This window comes from Dipodomys spectabilis, unplaced genomic scaffold (assembly GCF_019054845.1).
Source record: "Dipodomys spectabilis isolate Male_0828 unplaced genomic scaffold, ASM1905484v1 ptg000039l, whole genome shotgun sequence".
Taxonomy (NCBI): domain Eukaryota; kingdom Metazoa; phylum Chordata; class Mammalia; order Rodentia; family Heteromyidae; genus Dipodomys; species Dipodomys spectabilis.
Genome location: NW_024870716.1, coordinates 14,628,731 through 14,648,310, shown reverse-complemented (window position 1 = coordinate 14,648,310; position 19,580 = coordinate 14,628,731). Strand labels below are relative to the sequence as shown.

Below are 19,580 nucleotides of genomic sequence, written 5' to 3'. Positions count from 1 at the left end.
AGGAGCACAAGAATGTAGCCTCCTAAGGGAGAATGTGTAGTGTCTCCTAGCACCAAGAGCAGAATAGTCATACAAGGGAACAGCAGCAGACAAGAGTCCTGGATGGCCAGACATCCACGACTCAACCTATAACCATAGTTATTCAAGATGCTGAGATCTGAGGATTGAGATTCGAAACCAGATAGGGAAGACAAATCCATCAAACTCTTACCTCCAATTAAACACCAAAAAGCCAGAAGTAGAGTATGGCTCAAATGGTAGATTCACAGCCTTGAGCAAAAAAAAAAAGCTAAAGGCAGATGGGAGCCGATGGCTCATGCCTGTAATCCTAGCTACACAGGAGGGTGAGATTTGAGGATTGTAGTTCTAAGCCAGCCTGGGAAGGAAAGTCTGTAAGACTCTCATCTTCAATTAATCACCAGAAAACTGGAAGTGGTTCTGTGGCTCAAGTGGTAAAGCACTTACCTTGAGCTGAAGAGCTGAGGGATAGTGCTCAGGCCCAGAGTACCAGCTCCACAACTTACAAAAAATAAAAGAAAGAAATGCTTAGGGACAGTGCCTAGGCCCTGAGTTCAACCCCCAATACTAAGACACACACACACACACACACACACACACACACACACACACACACACACACACACACTCACAGAACATCAGCAGGAACACAGCAGTCAGTCAAGATACTGAGTGCTACTATATGCTTGTCTTTGCTATGGAAGCAGTACATAAGACAGATGAGGTCCTGAATCTTACGGTGCTTATGACCTACTGAAGCAGAAAAACAAACATGTAAACCAACAAGCAAGGTGATTCTAGTCAATGGATCATTCACAGGTATGTTGTAGAGTGATAAGGGAATTTCCAGATGTCAGCTCTAACAGATGCTTATCAAACCAGATGCCTATGGCTCATTTCTGTAATCCAAGTTACTCAGGAGGTTGCTATTTAATGGACCACGATTTGTTGCCAACCCACGTAGGAAAAGTCTATGAGGTTCTTACCTTCAATTAACCACCAAAAAAGCCAGCAGGGGATCTGTAGCTCAAGTGGAAGAGTACCAGCCTTGAGCAAAAATGATCAGCCTCAGCACCCAGGCTCTGAGTTCAGGACCCAGGATGAGCACACAAAAAAACAAACAATAACAACAAAAAAGGCTGTCTGAGATGACACTAGAGCTGAGACCTCAACAGTGAAAAGAATTAAGTCAAAGTTGTTAGGAAGAGCATTCATTCACTCTCTGAGTAAAGACCTAAGGGAGGAAGTGAGCCTCCTGTGTAAGATAGCCAACAGGCTGGAGTGTGATGGTGAACACAACCAACACACACAAAATGAGGCTGGAGGGGTATGCAGGGGCCAGACAAGCAGGAGCTTCAACTTGAGCAGTAGCTGCAAGGTACTAATGAATCTTAGAAAAGAGATAGGAGCCTCTGATTTTACTCATAAATGCATTCTCTGGCTGGGTGTTAAGAATGGACTGAGATTCCAGCAGAGGTGGGGAGAGGAGCTGGGAGCCTTGAGCTGGGATCCAGGAAAGCTAGGACAGGGTAGAAGGAGAGAAATGGGTGGAGTCTGAATCAAAGCTTGGGCCAGACTCAATAGGGAACTCAGATCTTAACTGAAATCCCAGGGCTGAAGCAGGAACATTAGAACTCACTCTCCCAACTCACACAAAGTACAGATAAGGACACAGAGGCTCTGCCAGTTCAAGGGTCTACCCAGAGTCAAACAGTTCAGGATGGCCCCCACCTCACAATGCAGGGCTTCTACCAGGAAGAAATCAGAAGAGGGGTTGGCAAATAAAGCTTTATTGAAACACAGCATATTCAGGTGATGAATGTGCAGCAATACATACTATAGTGGCAGAAGCGCGTGGCTATACTGGAGCCTAAATTAGGCTCTGGACTAAATGATCACAGGCAACACACTGGTCCAGAGACAAAAGAAGTGCAAGGTTCAGAGGGTAGATCTTGGGAATCCTCTCTCCCCAGCCAAAGGCTCACTGTAGAGGCTGTCCTGAGAAGACTCCTTCAACAGTACTTCACTCCTGGGAAGGCCTTAGGAAAATGACAAATACACCATAACATCCATGTCACTATGCTTGTACAAATTATATTCTATAAGCATTTCTAAAAGACAGAGATGAATTCTACCTGCCAGGAAAGATACAGAAGGAGACAGAAATAATTAAGACCCTCTAAGTCATTATAGGCCACAGCAGATTACCTAAGCCCTGCTGAGCTAAACTGAGTGAGACCCCCTCCCCCCTCACTGGGGTGTATTCAAGTCAAAGATGGCTGCCCATCTGATAAGGAAAAAGTTAAGAGAGACAGGACAGGGCTGGGGATGTGACTTAGTGATAGAGTGCTTGCCTAGCATACATGAAGCCCTGGGTTTGAATCCTCAGTACCACATAAATAGAAATAGTCAGAAGTGATGCTGTGGCTCGAGTGGTAGAGTGCTAGCCTTGAACAGAAAGAAGCTCAGAGACAGTGCCAAGACCCTGAGTTCAAGTCCCAGGACTGGCACAGAGAGGAGAGGAGGAGGGTAGAAGGGAGAAGGAGGGACAGGACACGGAGCGGAGCAATTGTGGGTTCCAAAATGGTGTCTTATAGCCACTACATACACACATACACACAGCCCAACACCAACTGGGAATGAGGGGAGGTGAGGAGTGACACAGATACACACTGAGAGAGTAAGGGTTGAAAGCAGGGTTGGGGTAAAAGAGGCACACTAACACCACAAGGAGAACCCCACAAGGCCAGGGGTAGAAATCCATACCTAGGTTTTCATGCCCTTTACCTGCTGCAGAATGAAAGAGTACGAAACCTGATGATTCAGGTTAAAAGTCATCAAATGTCCCTTTAATACCTCTGGCATGGCGCCTGGAAGCCCTTCTTAATGTGGCCCATTGTTCCCTGGCAGGGCCTTGGTGGCAGGAGCAGTCACCTGCCTTGCCCACTGCCAGGGGAAAGCAGAGGGCAGAGGGAAGAGATGGCATGGAGTAGGGAGAAACAAGCAGGAGCACCCAGACCCATGGAACGACACCTCTGGAAGACCCTCTTCCCACAGCCCTCCCCAAATGAAAAGATGACTCATCCCTTGCCACAGCACCTGACAGCTGACCCAAGGAAGGCCAGGTGGGATAGAGGTATGGGTCAAAAAATGAACAAGCCCCACCCTATCCTTTTTTCCTATGATAAACCGGGGCTTGAACACAGGGGCCTGCCTGGGCACTGACCCTGAGCTTTTGTGCTCAAGGATAGTGCTCTATTACTTAAGCCATAGCTCCACATCTGGTTTTTTGGTGGTTCATTGGAGATAAGAGTCTCCCAGATTTTGAACCATGATCCTCAGATATCAGCCTCCTGAGTAACTAGGATTACAGGCATGAGTCATTGGCTTCTGGCTCTGACAAGCCCAATTTTAGCTGTACTCTGCTGGTTTGGAAGACAGGTAAAGCTCTACTTTACCGGCCAGGAAACAGAGGGTCCAGGGAGGTTAAATGCCTGGCCTCCTGAACTCAGTCAAACACGGCAACCATACAAGCCAGGCACCAGTGGCTCTTGCCTGTAATCCTAGCTACTCAGGCAGCTGAGATCTGAGGATCATGGTTCAAAGCCAGCCTGGGCAGGAAAGCCTGTGAGACTCTTACCTCCAATTAACCACCAGAAAACAGAGAGTGGGCTATGGGTCAAGTGGTAGAGCACTAGCCTTGAACTGAAGAGCTGAGGGACATCACCCAGGCCCAGAGTTCAAGCCCCACCACTGACTAAAAAAAAAAAGTGATGGGCTAAATGAATGGCAGCCACAGTTATTATTACATATATCCTCCTCATTAAGATTCTTTGCCGTGGACCGGCTCTGTCGGGATGACAGAGGACACCTAGTGGAGGAACTTGAATAGGTGGGGAGATGGCAATCAGACAACTCACACACAAGAGGAGTGGATGCTGAGTGCGATTTAATGCAGAGGATAACAAACTTTTATAGCAAAAGTCTCCATAAGAAAGGGCAAAAGGTTACACAATCTTGCTGCAGGGCTTCATTCTTGGGTGGTCACCAGCTGGTCGCCTGATAGGCACTTGTTTCCGGCTTATCTCTAAGAAATATAATGGGTTTCCATGTTTGTCACCAACTAACCATTACCTTATTTCTATAGAGGCCTTAACTGTCCCATAAGATCTTTCCTGTTCCTTCTTTAATAGTAAGGTCACGAGGCCTAGATCTAGCAAGTCTCTTAGTAAATGAAAGAAACAGGAAGTTCTTTCTCCTAAGTAGTTATCTCAGCAATTGCCATACATTCTTTCTGTTCTAGCCGCACCTACAGCTTCTTGCAAATCTCTTACAAACAATTCCTTCTGCTGAAGTGACTTCGTGAAACCCCCAATACTTTTATATTTACTTATTGTTAGGTTTTTAAAAAGAGGTAGCCGAGTAAGAACAGCACCAGCACGCACGTGGTATTCAGGTAAGGGGTAGGTTTATTCAGTAGACCTGCTGGGACCAGGCAAGGTTGGCACTCCACGTGGCTGGGAAAGAGAGAGGAAAGAGCTAGAGCACAGAGAGAGCAGAGAGAGCTAGAAAAGAAGAGCAAGAGCAAGAGAGCTAGAAGAGCAAGAGCAAGAGAGCTAGAAAAGAAGAGCATGAGAGCTAGAAACGAACAGAGAGAGAAAGAGCGAGAGTCTGGGCCTGGGCTAGGCCTTATGTAGGGTATGGGCGGGGAAAGGTGTGGCCACATCAAATTCAGATGTGACCTCAGCGGATGCAGATGTGACCTCTTCCAGGTGTCCCAGTTGCCTAGGTAACGCAGGTAATGGGTGGAGACTTTGCTGCCAGGAGGGTGGAGTCTGCTTGCCATCCAGGAGCGGACCTTACATTCCAGCCTTTTAATAATCATGAAATAGGGCGAGGATTCTCTCTGGCTACTTCCTGCTGACAAGGGGCGTCGACAATAGGGGTAAAAGGCTGGAATTTGGTCTCCTCCCAGAGAAGGCAGTGAGCAGCAGCTGTCCCTTGGTGGTGTGAGTCCTTAGGTGAAGTCTGGAGAAGTCTCATGAGCATTGAGGGGCTGGAAAAAAAAATACTAGAGAGCAAATAAATGGCAAGAGGAAGGACTTGAGCTGAAAATGTTGTTAGAAACGTCCCTAGCTACTTCTGACATCGGGCGACTAGGTGGAGAAGTCAGGTGACAAAGGCAAGAATCTAAATTCCTGTCCAGTTAATAGGTAGACTGGTATGGACACTAGATGGGCACGCTTCTTACTTCTACTGACCTCCCAGCTCAGGTTAATTTTGAAAGGGCAGGCACAAAGTAGCTGATGTGACATTATCTCCTCTTACTCTTCTCCATGTTCCCTTGTTCCCCAGACTGGCTGAGTCTAGGTGCTCGTTGCTGGGATGGCTTGTCCCAGTTGGTATTCAAGATTTGAACTCAAGGCCTGGGTACTGTCCCTGAGCACTTCTGCTCAAGGCTAGCACTGAACCACTTTGAGTTACAGTACCACTAATATTCAAGGAGGTTTGAACTCAAGGCCTGGGCACTGTCCCTGAGCACTTCTGCTCAAGGCTAGTGCTCTACCACATTGAGTTACAATAGCACTTCCAGTATTTGGGTGGTTAGAGATAAGAGTCTTGAGCCATGCTTCCAGCCTGGCTCTTTGCAGGTTAGTTGGGAGATGGAGTCTTAGGGATTTTTCAGCCTGGACTGGCTTTGAACCGAAATCTTTGCCACAAAAGCCCTTTATTATTTCCAATTAAAGCAACAAGGAGATCAAGTAGAATAAGTAGAGCTTACCTGGTTCTTATCAAGAATTGACCAACAAATATTCTGAAATAACAAAACTCATTAGATGTGATGAGAATTTTAGCATAGATATGCCCAGTATTTTAGAACCATGTAGTCAGTAGTAGAATATACAACACAAAACAAAAAAGGCAAAACTCAAAACCTAAAATTTCGACAACATTTAGACATCTTTGCTAACAAAGCATATCAGATGGTTGGGCCTCCGTTACCAGGGCCTGTGAAAAGAGCAACTTGTTAGCAAGGCACCTTAGAATAGATGGAGTAGTAAACTTAGTGGAAGGTTAAGGGTCAGATGGAGCCAAACCCTTAACCTACCACGTGGCCAAGATGGCGAATTCAAGATGGCGAATTTCTGAAAAAATGCAAAGAAAGCCTGAACAAATAGATCAAGCCTACATTGGCTAGCCTTTGAGAGGGAACCTAGAGGGCGGTCCCTGGGACCCAGCCTGCGTCGCACTCTTCAGGACACAAGCCAAAATGTAGAAAAGAGAAAGGGAGAGATAGGGAAAGTTGGACATGAATGGCAGAGAGAGAGCAAAGAGAGCCTGAAAGTAAACAGACTTCTGATCATTTACCATTGCAGTAGCAAAAACTGTACTTCTGAGAATGGCATAAAAATGAGGCTCTCTGGCTTTCCAGGGAGCGCAGGAGACATTTCAAAGGGGTTTCACGGCTCAGGCGTGATTCGTAGCACCCCATTAAATGAGTAGAGTCAGTCTGGTGAGTGAAGGAGAGCTGACCAGGCAGAAGCGGCGTCCCGACTTCCCCCAGAGCCCTCTAGAGAGAAATGGCCAAGCCCCCAAAACCAAGCGTCCTCAGCTTCAGAGGTGACCGGCCTTTCAGCTAAAGGCCGTAGGAGCTCTCTGGCGTGGCGCCACGTCTGGACAGAGACTGAGCAACAGAGAGCCGTAGAGTAGTTTCACTCACCAGAGTAGAGAAGTGGTGTGGACGTGAATGTGAAGGCAGCAATGGTATCGATGCGCTGATTCCGCCGCAGACAGACAAGTTCGCAAAAGGCCGTCAGAACTGCGGGTATTCCTCAGAGCAAAAAGGGAAGAACAAAAAAAAGAAAAAAGAGGAAAAAAACAGAGAAATCCCAGCTTTCCTGACTATAAGCCTTTATCCGAGTCACGGCACCATTTATGTTAGGTTTTTAAAAAGAGGTAGCCGAGTAAGAACAGCACCAGCACGCACGTGGTATTCAGGTAAGGGGTAGGTTTATTCAGTAGACCTGCTGGGACCAGGCAAGGTTGGCACTCCACGTGGCTGGGAAAGAGAGAGGAAAGAGCTAGAGCACAGAGAGAGCAGAGAGAGCTAGAAAAGAAGAGCAAGAGCAAGAGAGCTAGAAGAGCAAGAGCAAGAGAGCTAGAAAAGAAGAGCATGAGAGCTAGAAACGAACAGAGAGAGAAAGAGCGAGAGTCTGGGCCTGGGCTAGGCCTTATGTAGGGTATGGGCGGGGAAAGGTGTGGCCACATCAAATTCAGATGTGACCTCAGCGGATGCAGATGTGACCTCTTCCAGGTGTCCCAGTTGCCTAGGTAACGCAGGTAATGGGTGGAGACTTTGCTGCCAGGAGGGTGGAGTCTGCTTGCCATCCAGGAGCGGACCTTACACTTATGACTTGTCTACTAGCCTCCATAAGAGGGGCTTTCAGGGTAGCACTTAACTCTGGTGAGTTAGTCATATTTTTAAGACATTCATCAGATATTGGAGTCGCACTCTTAAGAAAGAGCTTTGAATAAAGGAACGTTGAGCATGAGTAAGTACAAAGAGCAGTAGAAACAGTAAAAGATTAATAGGCACTCTTATACAGTGAAGAAAAGAAAAGCAGAAACACATCTTTCCCAGGGGTTTGCCAGCCTTTTCAGGAGCAGGCCTCTTTGAAGCCCTATTCTCCGAGGTAGACTTCGGTGAAGTCCCAATACTCAGAGATAGGTCTCTGTAAAGCCCCATTCTCTGAGGTAGACTTCGGTGAAGTCCCAATACTCAGAGATAGGTCTCTGTAAAGCCCCATTCTCAGGTCTGAAAGCTGGTTTCCCATGCTAAGCAGACTTCACTGGAGTAGGCGTGGCAATTCTTATTAGTAGTATTTTATGTTGTGTCTTCCATCATCTAAGGAAGCTGAGGAAAATTCAGCATTCACAGCTTCAACTTCTTAAAAACCCAAGAACGAGAAGAAAAACTGGGCCTGCTTTTTGTTTCCCCTTTCCTTCTCCTATCTCTATTCAGCAGAGGGAAGCAAACAGGAAGCATGGATAGATCAAAGAGTGAGAAAGAGAGCCACATGCAGAACCAGCTACACATGCATAAATACACACCCACCCACCCACCCACCCACAACAAGCGGAATTGTTTAGCTTCCTCTAGCTTCCAAAGTATGAACATTCCACCTCCTCCAGCTAGGAAGAGCAGGGGAAGTTGAAGAGACAGAAGCTCATTTTCAGCTCGAGATTTTCTGTGAGCTGACTTTGCATGCACGTGAGAGAGAAGCAGCTCTCAGAGCAGGGAGAGAAAGGCAGCCACAGAACTGACAAGACATTTCTCAATGAAGACAGATTTCAACTACTCATCTTGAGGCAACAAGGCTGTCAATCCTAACACTCAAACTCTCCCCAGTGAGAAACTGAGGCCCATGCCATTAGCATCTCAGCCCAGGTGTGTCAGAGTGTGCTGATCTACAGGATACAGGTTCAGTGCTCCACAAGGAGAGGGCTAGAGTGGCAAAGGGTTGGCCTTTTGAGGTTCAAGTCTAGTCCCCACGATGTCAGCAGGGATCTGGCATGGACATCTGTCAGCCTCTTCCCACCCCCACAACCAGGAGTAGCCAGCTTCTTCTCTGTGTAAGTGCCCTTTCCATATGACTGGGGTGTCCCAATCCCATCTCCAGCTCTAAGTAGGATAAGTCACCCAGCACAGCCCATCTTGCTGACTAGTGATTGTGAATGAATCCTATCATAATAAACACATCAGATCCAAAGTGGACCAATAAGATGGTACAAGACGTTATGTCAAAAAATGAACTTTACAACTTTGGCGTGGGGGGTGGGGAGAGAGATGGGAAGGGATGGGAAGGGAAACAAAGGAGGAGGCAAGAATGCTTGGTAATAAATGTACTCATTTCCTTGCCCATGTAATTGTAGCCCATCTTTATGGTATTTTCACAATAAAAATAAAATAAAAGATTTAAACAGATTATACTAAGATAATAGGAAAAGACATTTCTTGTCTTTTCTACAGAGGCAACAGAGATAGATTCTCTCCTCTAGGGTCTGGGTATGGATATAAGGTCAAAAAGCATTATCATATTTTACCACCAAGGTGAGGAGGGGTTTGTGGAGTGCAGAGTATTCAGTCTAATATAAATGCAGAACCAAGAGAACTTAGAGAGAAGAAGCCCACGCCCTGACAGTACTACAAACCTCCAGATCATACCATACCACAAGCCAACTAGAGCTTGTGTGTCTACTCATTTAAGCCTGTTTGGCTCAATTCACTAATTGCACCTGATAGTGAAGTGGCCCAACTTTCCATGCATAGCAGCGACAGCGCCACATGGCATGTGTGATTTACTTTCTCTACTTTCTTATTGAATCCCTTCAGGTTATTCTACTTTCCCTTACTTTAAAAGTAATCCAGGCATGGTGATTCAGTCCTGTAATCCTAGCAACTGAGGAGGTAAAGACTGAAGGATCAGTCTGAGGCCAGTCTCAGTCAAAAAACAAATGCAAGCAATTTGAGAGACTTCATCTCAACTGATGACTTGAAGCAGTGGGGCATGGTTGATATCTCAGCTATAGGAAAAGCACAATGGCACATATCTATCTTTCCCAGTGACATAGGAAGCAGCAGGATCACAGCGCAGACATAAAATGAGATTCTACCTTGAGAATAACCAATACAAAATAAGGCTAGAGGCATGGAGTAAGTGCTAAGTTCCTACCAAGCAAGGGCAAAGCCCCAAGTTTAATCCTCAATATAACCAATTTTAAAAAAAAAATTACAGGCCAAGTGCCTATAATTCTAGCAACTCAGGTGACTAAGAGTAGGAGGATCACAGTTTAAGGCTAGCAAGGGCAGAAACAGTCATGAACCCTCATCTCAAAAAATAACCAGCAAACAGCACAACTATGTTTATCGCAGCATTATTTACATAGCTAAGATGTGCAACCAAAACAGTTGCCCCTCAGTAGATGAATGGATCAAGAAAATGTGATATATATATATATATATATATATATACACACATATGTATATGTGTGTGTGTGTGTGTGTATACACACACACACACAATGGAATTCTATGCCTCCATCAGAAAGAATGACGTTGCCCCCATTTGTTAGGAAACGGAAAGACTTGGAAAACATTTATTAAGTGAAGTAATCCAGGCCCAAAGACACATAGGTCCTATGGTTTCACTTATTTGCAATAACTAGTATATGTATAGAACAAGCAGAAAAGGTCAAAAGCTATGTAACATATGACCATATAAGGGGATGTTAAGCGAAAGGAACCCCAAGACAGGGACACAGTAGTTTTTCCTTTCTTGCTATTGTTTTTAACATATTTATAATGTACTATGTTTTTTTGTGTTCCCCCTTCCCTGGTTTTCACTGTATTTGATTCCAGTGCCCTACATCTTTTTTTTTTTTCTCTTAAGTAAGTTTTTTTATTGTGAAAATACTGTACAGAGGGATTACAGTTACATGAGCAAGGTAATGAGTACATTTCTTATCAAGCATTGTTGCTTCCTCCTTTGTTTTTCACCTACCTTCCCTCCCACCTCCTCAACTACACTCCCCCCCCCACACCTACCCCCACCCCCTGCCTAAATTGTAAAGTTCATTTTATCAACATAGTGTCTTGTACATCTCATTGTTGCAATGGGTCAACCTGTATCCCTATTTAAACACCTGTTTTCACTGTATTTGATGTTGGTATGATTTGGGGAGAGGAAGGGAAAAAGAATGATTTCTATGTCAAAAAATAAACTTTAATAATCTCAGGCACTATACCTAGACTCCCATCTCAATTTTGATTTCTTAAAGAAATCCAGAATGCATGCCCAAATGCAAGTGCCATCTTTAGTTCAAGGAAACATGTGAACAATGTGAGAAACTTCACACATATCACACTATAAAGGAATTCAACAGAACTTTGCCGGTTTCATTGCAAGATTCTACTTTATCAAAGGAGAGACAAGGAAAGAGCTAATGTCATGCATGTATGTGTGTGTTAAGACTAAAACAAACTTCATTTTGTCTACATACCACATGAGAAGAAAACATTTTCAAACTTGCATGCCTCTTTGAAATGAAACATACACCACATATTCAGTCAAGCCACAAGTACCACAGTAAAAATCTCAGAGTGGCTTTGTCACCTGTCACTTTATCTAGGTAGCAATGCATTTAGTCAGAAATAATTGTAATTACAATTATTATGCAACTATTTTTAAAATAAAAGGACGAGTTTTCTTTTTAAAGAAAGTCAATTGAGAAACAAACATTTGAGTTTTATGCTTTAGTCATTATATTTGATTGTCTTTAAGCAGTCCTGACGTCTTTTGTAGAGTGAACTAGAGTATTGCTATGAGAATCTTACTTTAAATCCTAAATAAAATTTCAACTAGGTATTTATCATCTGGCTGTGTCCAAAGGTAACTACCTAATATAATTTGCTAGCAGGTATATGTGCATACAAAACAAAGAAATCCTAAGAACAATAATTTTATTACTGGAACTTTTCTTAGGTTTTCAGTTGCTTAGGACAAGAGGTTGGATGTCCAAAATTACAAATGATATTAGAAACACGTCAGAAAATCTTTTTTTGTTTTTACTCTGCCTTACTGTTCCATTTTAAAACTGCTATATTTCTAATGAAAGCCTTTCTAAGGATTCTAATCACTTTTCACAAGGCACATTCACATCCTTCAATGAAAGTTGCTATTATCAGAGCAATGTACTCTTACTATTTATTTATTACAACAGCTCTCATGAATGCTTACCCAGGCCTGGCAAGCACTAGAAATATCTAACTCATTACCACTACATAAAATAGCATGGGGTATTTTCAGAATGAGAGATCAGAGCATGACAAATTCTAAAGCTGCTCATGTCCCTGTTTTAAAGGAAAGGATTGTTCTTAAATAAGCACTTTAACATTCACTTTCAGGGAGAATATATTAAATTTTTAGTGAAAATGTTGTTTAGCCCATACCTTGTTGGGTTTTCCTTGCTAGATTTTTACATTTAGGCTCTCAATATCCTTGAATGTTCTTAGGCCAGCTGATGAAAGAAAACTGGCCCAGATGGAGTCAGAAACTCAAAATGTCTATTGACTTACTCAGCTGGAAGTTGATCCTGGTTGCTATTTCAATCTTCTGCTTAAGTGTCAGTACACACGTTGCATTTCTTTTCATGGGTTGGGGTGGGGGCTGACATTTGGGTCCAAATATTCTTACCCATTCTGTAGCTAATGTGGGCTTTACAATATTTACAAACAGCTGTTACAATAACCCAGATATCCTAAGAAAAATGTGACACATTTAGGAATATGATAGTTAGAATTCAGCATTTGTTCAGATAGCACCTTGTGCTTGGAAGTAATAAGACCCATGATTACAATGGTGGTTGTCACATTCCAGCAGCTGTATTTACGCAAGTGGAAGTGACTACCATGTACACACTCAGTTACTCCTTTGAACTCAGGTCTATATTTTTCTGCTTTAGTAACAACCCAGAAATAACAACTGCAGCCGTAACAGCAATGTCAATCCAAGGACATTTTTTGGATGAAGTAGGAATCTAACCTTGAACATAGAGAAGCAGAAAGAACATATAAAATAAATTGAGAATATGGCATTAATAGCACTGTTCAGAAAAGAAAAAAAGCCAACCAAGCCTGTCATCAGTGGCTCACCTCTGTAACCCTATATACTCAGGAGGCTGAGATTTGAGGATATTGGCTTAAAGCCAGCAATTGCAGAAAAGTCTGTGAAACCTTTATCTCCAATTAACCACACTAACAAACAACTGCCAGAAGTAGAGCTGTGGCTCAAGTTGTAGACTGCTACCCTTGAACATGAAGGTCAGAGACAGTGTCCAGGAACAAAAAAGGAAAAAAAAAAAAAACTATTTGTATAGTGATTGATCATTTGTGGCAAAGTATCTCAGTAAATAAAAAAAATGTAAGAAAAGGATTTGTTTTGGTTTTGGGTTTGGTATGAAATGAACTATGAAAGACCAGCTACTCATGAATTGGAGCCACATGAATATAGGCACAATCATTAAGATGAAACAGACAAAATATATCTCAATCTTCTCCTGGTTGATGTGTTGTAATGTTATGTCACATAACCAGTTGCATTTTTTTTTGTCGTCATGACATTAAACACATTTTATGTGCTTGTGACTTGCTATCATTAGTGAAAGGTAAAGAAAAAAATAAAGCCAGGTGCTGGTGGCTCATGCCTGTAATTCTAGCTATTCAGGAAACTGGGATAGGAGGATTACAGTTCAAAGCCAGCCTGGGCAGAAAAACTCATGAGACTTTATCTCCATTTAGCTAGCAAAAAAAAAAAAACCAGGATGGAGACATGGCTTAAATAGTATGGTGCCAGCCAAACAAATGTGAGGTATTGAGTTCAAGTTCTGGAACTAGCAAAGAAAAAGAGAGAAAGACAGAAATTGAGAATGACACAGAGAAACAATGAGAGCGTGTAAGAGAGAGAGAGAAGGGAAGAGGGAGAGGGAGAGAGAGAGAGAGGGAGAGAGAGAAAGATAGGGAGAGGGAGAGGGAGAGGGAGAGGGAGTAAGAACGAGAACAAGAGAAACCAAGTGTTCTCTTCCATTGTCAAAGCAGCCAGCAACATATTAGATGATACCTGTGGAGTAGATTTCTCAGTTGTTCTATACTGAACATGCAACATGAGCACTAAATTATTGCTTTATTCATCATCTGTAGTTTTAGAGATAACATCTAAAGATAACTCATTAAATCCTGAATACCTTAGCAATGGAATTTAGGGAGAATCAAAAATTATGATTATTTGTGTGTTCCAGTCTTAAGGCTTGACTTGGGGCCTGAGCTTTTTTTTTTTTTCCTCCAGGCTCTAGAATACTACCACTTGAGCCACAGCTTCATTTCTCTCTCTCTCTCTCTCTCTCTCTCTCTCTCTCTCTCTCTCTCTCTCTCTGTGTGTGTGTGTGTGTGTGTGTGTGTGTGTGTGTGTGTGTGTGTGTGTGTGTGTTACTTGGAGAGAAGAGTTTCTGTCCAGTGCCCTACATCTTATACATACATTTTTTTAATTTGGGGAGGGAAGGGAAATAACAAAATGCTTAAATAAGGATACAGGTTGACCCATTGTAACAATGAGATGTAAAAGACACAACTTCGTTGCGGGGGAGTTGAGGAAGATGGGGTGGGGTATCTGAGGGAGGTGGGGAGGGAAGGGATGGCATGGGATAAACAAAGGAGGAGGTAACAACAATGCTGGATAGGAAATGTACTCATTACTTATGGAACTGTAATCCCCCCATACAGTATTTTTATAATAAAATACATATAAAAATAACCAGAGAGAAAGACAAAAAGAAAGAGCTAGAGAGAGAGAGAGAGAGAGAGAGAAAGAGACTGCAAGCTGGAGGCGTGGATGAAGCAAGCAAATGAGCAAATGCATGGCACTGAATTCAAACCTCAGTACCACCAAAAATAATATTAAGTAAAAAGGCTGGAAAGAAAATTTACAAAAATGGATCCGCAAAAACAGTCAGGTATCACTAGCTACTCAGGAGGCTAAGATCTAATAATTATGCATGGTTTAAAGCCAGTCTATGCAAGAAGACCGTGAACCTCTGATGCCCAATTAAGTACCAAAGCGGGGAGGGAACCCAGTGGGAAACAGAGATGTGACTCATATGGTACAGCAATAGCCTTGAGCAAAACAGCTCAGGGACAGTACCCAAGCCCTGAGTACAAGCTCCAAGACTGGTGTGTGTGTGTGTGTGTGTGTGTGTGTGTGTGTGTGGTGTGAGTGTGTGTGTGTGTGTGTGGTATGAGTATGTGTGTGTGTGTGTGTGTGTGTTGGGTGGGGAGGTTCCAGCAGCCAAATGGTGTAATTAAGTACTGGCTACCAAAACTGAGGCATGCTAATTTGACTCACGAGGGAAATAACAGTAGACATGAATCTAGTATGTAGAGGGAAGAAAGTCTTTGCAGCAGAACACAGAGGACTTGGAGAGCACTGTGATCATGTCTGCATTCCTCCTGTGAGAACTCGAGTATGTGATGTCCCTTTTGCTGCCTGTTTCCATAATGGAACAGTGACTTCTCAAGTACCTCCTCCCACTTTAACACTCACTCAGCAAAAATCCAGTTTTCCAAGTGCCACACCATGTGCTATGTTCTTAAAGAACACACCGTGTCAAGATATCTCCACCTACTGAGGCCATGATGCATTTCTTGGCCACAGGAACTGCAACAGGCTACATCCTTTCCCCATTAAATTGTACATGCTACAAAGGCTAGATAAACTACCTCCATTCCCCATGCCATTGTGGTTGTTGGAGAAGCAAAAGTCTCATTCAAGTCTTTCTCTTTCTGACTATGACCCAAATATAAGATGCAGAAGGTCAGGTATACGCGAAATACAGACAACACACACAAAACTGGCTCACACAACTCAAACGTCATTAGGGAAAATTAGCTGGTACAGGACATACTTCCAGCTGCCAAGTTCACTTCGAGGTATTTCTTTGCACAGTGATGACATTCTTGATGCCATCTCAATATAACAACTGACTGTGGACAAGAAATAATTAAATGGTTACCTAATTGTTGCTACATGGTTATCTTTTCAATAAGCCTTTGCTTTTCCATTATTGATTCCCTTATCTGTTATCTCTCACCAGAGCCAACAGATTAGAGGCTGAACAACTTTAGACCACAGCCTGAGAGATGGCATTACAATATGAACAAGCTCTCAAGTTAGGGCCTCCTCAAAGGTTACATTTGAAGTCTTAAAGTCCAAATCTTTCCAATATGTGCTTCTAAACTCAGAACCACAGGACCTTAGAAATAGAAAGGCATAACAAAGTACCTATGTCATTTAAAATAATTATTGTTAGTATAAAGGTGGTGTGCAGAGGGGCTATAATTATTTTAGTTGGGAAAAGAGTACATTTCTTTTTAGCAATATCACTCCCTGTCTCTCACCTTCTCCCAGTTTTTCCTTCCCATTCCCATCCAAAACTTGTATAGTTCATTTGCCACATACGGTCTAGTGAGTACCACCACTGCGTTGTTCCCCTGTGTCAAAAATACCTATTTCTTACCTCACCAGAATTACTCCATCATTAACTTCACAGCAGTATTGAGAACTAGTCTGAGACCAGCTGATTCCAGGCTTAGTAGACTTAATTAGTAAAGTCTGCTCTAGCAATGGGAGGGGAGAGATGGATTAATAATGTCTGTCTTGACCACAGGAGAGGAAACACCATTCTAATACATGTTTGCCTTTCCTCCTTTGGAATCTAAACTAACCTCACAAAGGAGTAATCCAAGCCCAGAATAGTTAAACCACTTTCCTAAGGTCACTGAGGGAGTTTAGGGCAGGAAAGAAGACCAGAAGCCAGGCCTCTCTCCCCAGACGATCATCAGTGGGGCTCCTTGGTAGAAGCAAGCCAAGAAAAACAACAACACAAGGAGATTTGCTTGGCTAAATCAACAGCCCTTCCCAAGTGACATCAGATTTCACCACACTAAGCAGGCAGGGATTAGCAATCTAAGGCTACCAGCCCCTATGAAGAAAATTACAGAAATCTTTCCAGGCTACATTTCCAAGCTCAGTGGTAGAGCGCTTGCCTTGCAAGCCTGAGGCCCTGGGTTCGATTCCTCAGCATCACATAAGCAAAAAGAAAAAAGCTGGAAGTGGTGCTGTGGCTCAAGTGGTAGAGTGCTAGTCTTGAGCTGAAGAGCTGAGGGACAGCGCCCAGGCACAGAGTTCAAGCCCCACGACCGGACCCCCCCCCCAAAAAAAAAGAGCTCTTTTAGACCTGGTCACAGCCGTTCCACAGGAGATGTGCACTTGGACAGGACACACCCCCTTTACCTGGGGCTTTGCCAATATAGAACCCCTGAACCTAGGGATGCTGTCAGGGACAATACCCCAGGAAAAAGCAGTAGCCCTGTATCCACTCACTGATCACATCACAGAATGCTGGCAAGTCAATCAAGAGATGGAGTTGGTGGATGATAAGCACATACAGCAAGTTAATGACAAAGTCAAGCACAGCCCTTGCCTCTTCTCCCTGATACTGGTACAGGATAGGAATTGAAGGAGATTTCAAGAAAGAAAAACATACAAGACACAGAATTTAAGGGGGAAAAGGCTAGGCTGGCTATCAGGGTTTGAACTCAGGGTTTAGGAAAGGACCTTGCTAACTTTCCTCAGTTTCTGAACAGTTAAGATGTACCAGAAAGATCAAGCCAACTCCTCTTGGATGGTTTGCAATTAACTAGGGTAACTGCTAAGCTCCAATTGATCCGCCCTGTGGCAAAGAACTGTCTGCACTCAAGATACCAGAACAGCCAGGCAGCAGCCTGACACTGAGGAGAAAGGAAAACCCATCAACCTCAAAAAGTCAGCCTCTTCCCTTGAGGGCAACCAACAGTCAGTTCTGACCCTGATATGAACATTACCCACTTCCCATGGGGCCACAAAAATCCCTTAAGCAAATCTGAAATGTCACAATATACAAAGCAATTCAAGCATGCATAGATTTGCCAGGAGGTGAGAGAGGTAGAGTGATGTGATTGTGCAGGAAAATGTAAATCCAAGCCAGGAGCTGGTAACTCACACCTGTAATTCTAGCTACTCAGGAAGCTGAGATCTAAGAATCCTAGTTCTAAGCCAGCCCACCCAGGAAAGTCTGTAGGACTCTTATCTTTAATGAACCACCAAAAAGCCAGAAGTGGAGCTGTGGATTAGGTGGTAGAATGCCAGTCATGAGTGAAAAACAACTAAAGGACTACACCCAGGGCCTGAGTTCAAGAGCTACGATCTGAGCATGCACACACATGCACATGAAGAAAAATGATCATTTATTCCATATGCAGGTACACATACGTGAGACATGAGTGAGTTTCAAAGAGGCAAAAACAATTATCACAGTTTGGGCTACAAGAAATAGCACGTCCTATCAGAAAGAAGTAGAGAAGGAAGGTATGTGGCATTCTGCCCTCAGGAGATAGCGCTCTGGGAGATTTTGGGGGATCCCTCTACCTGGACACCTCTATACTCCTGGAGGGTCAAGGGTGGCAAGTTCCTCAAGAACCAGAAATTGACCTTTCACCCCATCCAAGGGACCGGAAACTCCAAGAGCATCTTTGCACTCACTCCCCAGGGAATTCACAGGATCTGAGACAGAAATAGGATAGGGAAAGAATAGGAAAAAGGGGCAGGGAGTTCCAGGGGTCCCTGTGCAAATGGCAAAACATGAAAGGGACTGACCTGAGTAAAAACAGCAGGATCAGCAGGTGGGGGTGAGGGAGGGGAGCAGAAGTGATGGGGGAACCGGTCCTACAGAAAGCATCACACCCTGGGGATACAGGCTTTTGCAAACAGGGTACTACCCAGAAAGAGAACAAGGTCAGAGGCCAGGAGAGGGCAACAGAAAGGCAGACAAATTGTAAAGTATGGAAAATAGAAATAAGAGTTTCATAATGGGCACTAAGGGCCCTGGGTTCTAATTCTGACTCTGCCGAGTGGACAAATCCCTGTCCTCGGAGCCTCAATTTACCCCATCTGGGGGGGGGGGGGGGAATGGAAAAAAGTACAGACTCTTCAGGGGCTGCCTCTGAGGACCCGGACAGGAGGAGGAGGAGAGAGAAGGAGCTGAAGGTTTGAAGTGAAACCAGATGGGGGGGAGGGGGGAGCATCCCTAGCCCCACCACACCCAAGGCACTCACCTGTCCCACCATGGGGACCAGCCGCTCCCGACCTCCCAGGCATGCCGTCGGGCTGCCGCTCGCAGTACAGAGCCCACAGCCCCATGTTGGGCAGGAAGACCAGGGCCACCAGTACCAGAGCGACCGCCTGCAGAAGCCGCTTCTCCTTATGCCTCATCGGGGACAGTCAGCCGTGCCCCGCCGGTTCCACCCGCTCCAGGCTCCGTGTCCGTCCACGTGAACACCGGCGGCCTCGGCAGCAGCTGTGCAAGCACCAGCGGCTGCAGCACCGGCCCGCCATTCGCCAACCAGGGAACCGGATGCTACCACTGAGTCACAGCCGTGGGGGGGGGGGGTCTTCTCCGCCAACACCGATGTCAGGCACGGTGGAGCCACCAGGCCCGCAACACCCTGTTACAGACTTTCTAGCAAACACCTGTAGACTTCGACCTCCGTCTTCTCCTAAAGGGTTTCAGTCTACCCCCGGGGCGACCCTGACATCCGATGTTAGGTCTCCCCCCTCCTGAGTCGCAATGGTGCATCCCGTTCTGCCCCGGCTCCCCTACCTGGAGGAGCAGTAACAAAATGCTGGAGTTGGGTTGTTGGGCTCTGACTTGTGCACACTGAGCGGTGGTGCACCGGGTGCATTTTGGTGCGGTTCCAGTGCGCCCAAGGATCTGATCCTGGCCTCAAGTCTGCTGGGCGAGATTTGAGCTCCTCCTGTTTTGCTTCTAGTGCTGGAACCCTACCAATCCACAGCAGGGGTTCGGTGCTCTGCACTTGCCTTGGCCCAGGACTGAAAACACCAAGACCTGCTTTGACG

General features: G+C 44.6%; 1 protein-coding gene across 1 annotated transcript; it reads right to left on the bottom strand.

The window, feature by feature from the left end:
- Window positions 1–1,847: 1,847 nt before the first annotated feature.
- On the bottom strand, window positions 1,848–19,014 carry LOC122106170 (polypeptide N-acetylgalactosaminyltransferase 10-like). Its single transcript, XM_042677470.1, has 2 exons — window positions 18,779–19,014; window positions 1,848–2,057 (listed from the first exon to the last, which is right to left on the bottom strand). Exons 1-2 carry the CDS (start codon window positions 18,933–18,935, stop codon window positions 1,957–1,959), a joined length of 258 nt encoding a protein of 85 aa, XP_042533404.1. The 5' UTR covers window positions 18,936–19,014; the 3' UTR covers window positions 1,848–1,956.
- Window positions 19,015–19,580: the final 566 nt, after the last annotated feature.

What these genes read in the sequence shown, in the direction of transcription:
- LOC122106170 (XM_042677470.1), bottom strand. Translation starts at nt 18,935, where the DNA reads ATGAGGCATAAGGAGAAGCGGCTTCTGCAGGCGGTCGCTCTGGTACTG. An exon ending in TGGTCCCCATGGTGGGACAG is followed by an intron (nt 2,058 to 18,778) that starts GTGAGTGCCTTG and finishes CATTTTCCTAAG; the next exon opens with GCCTTCCCAGGAGTGAAGTA.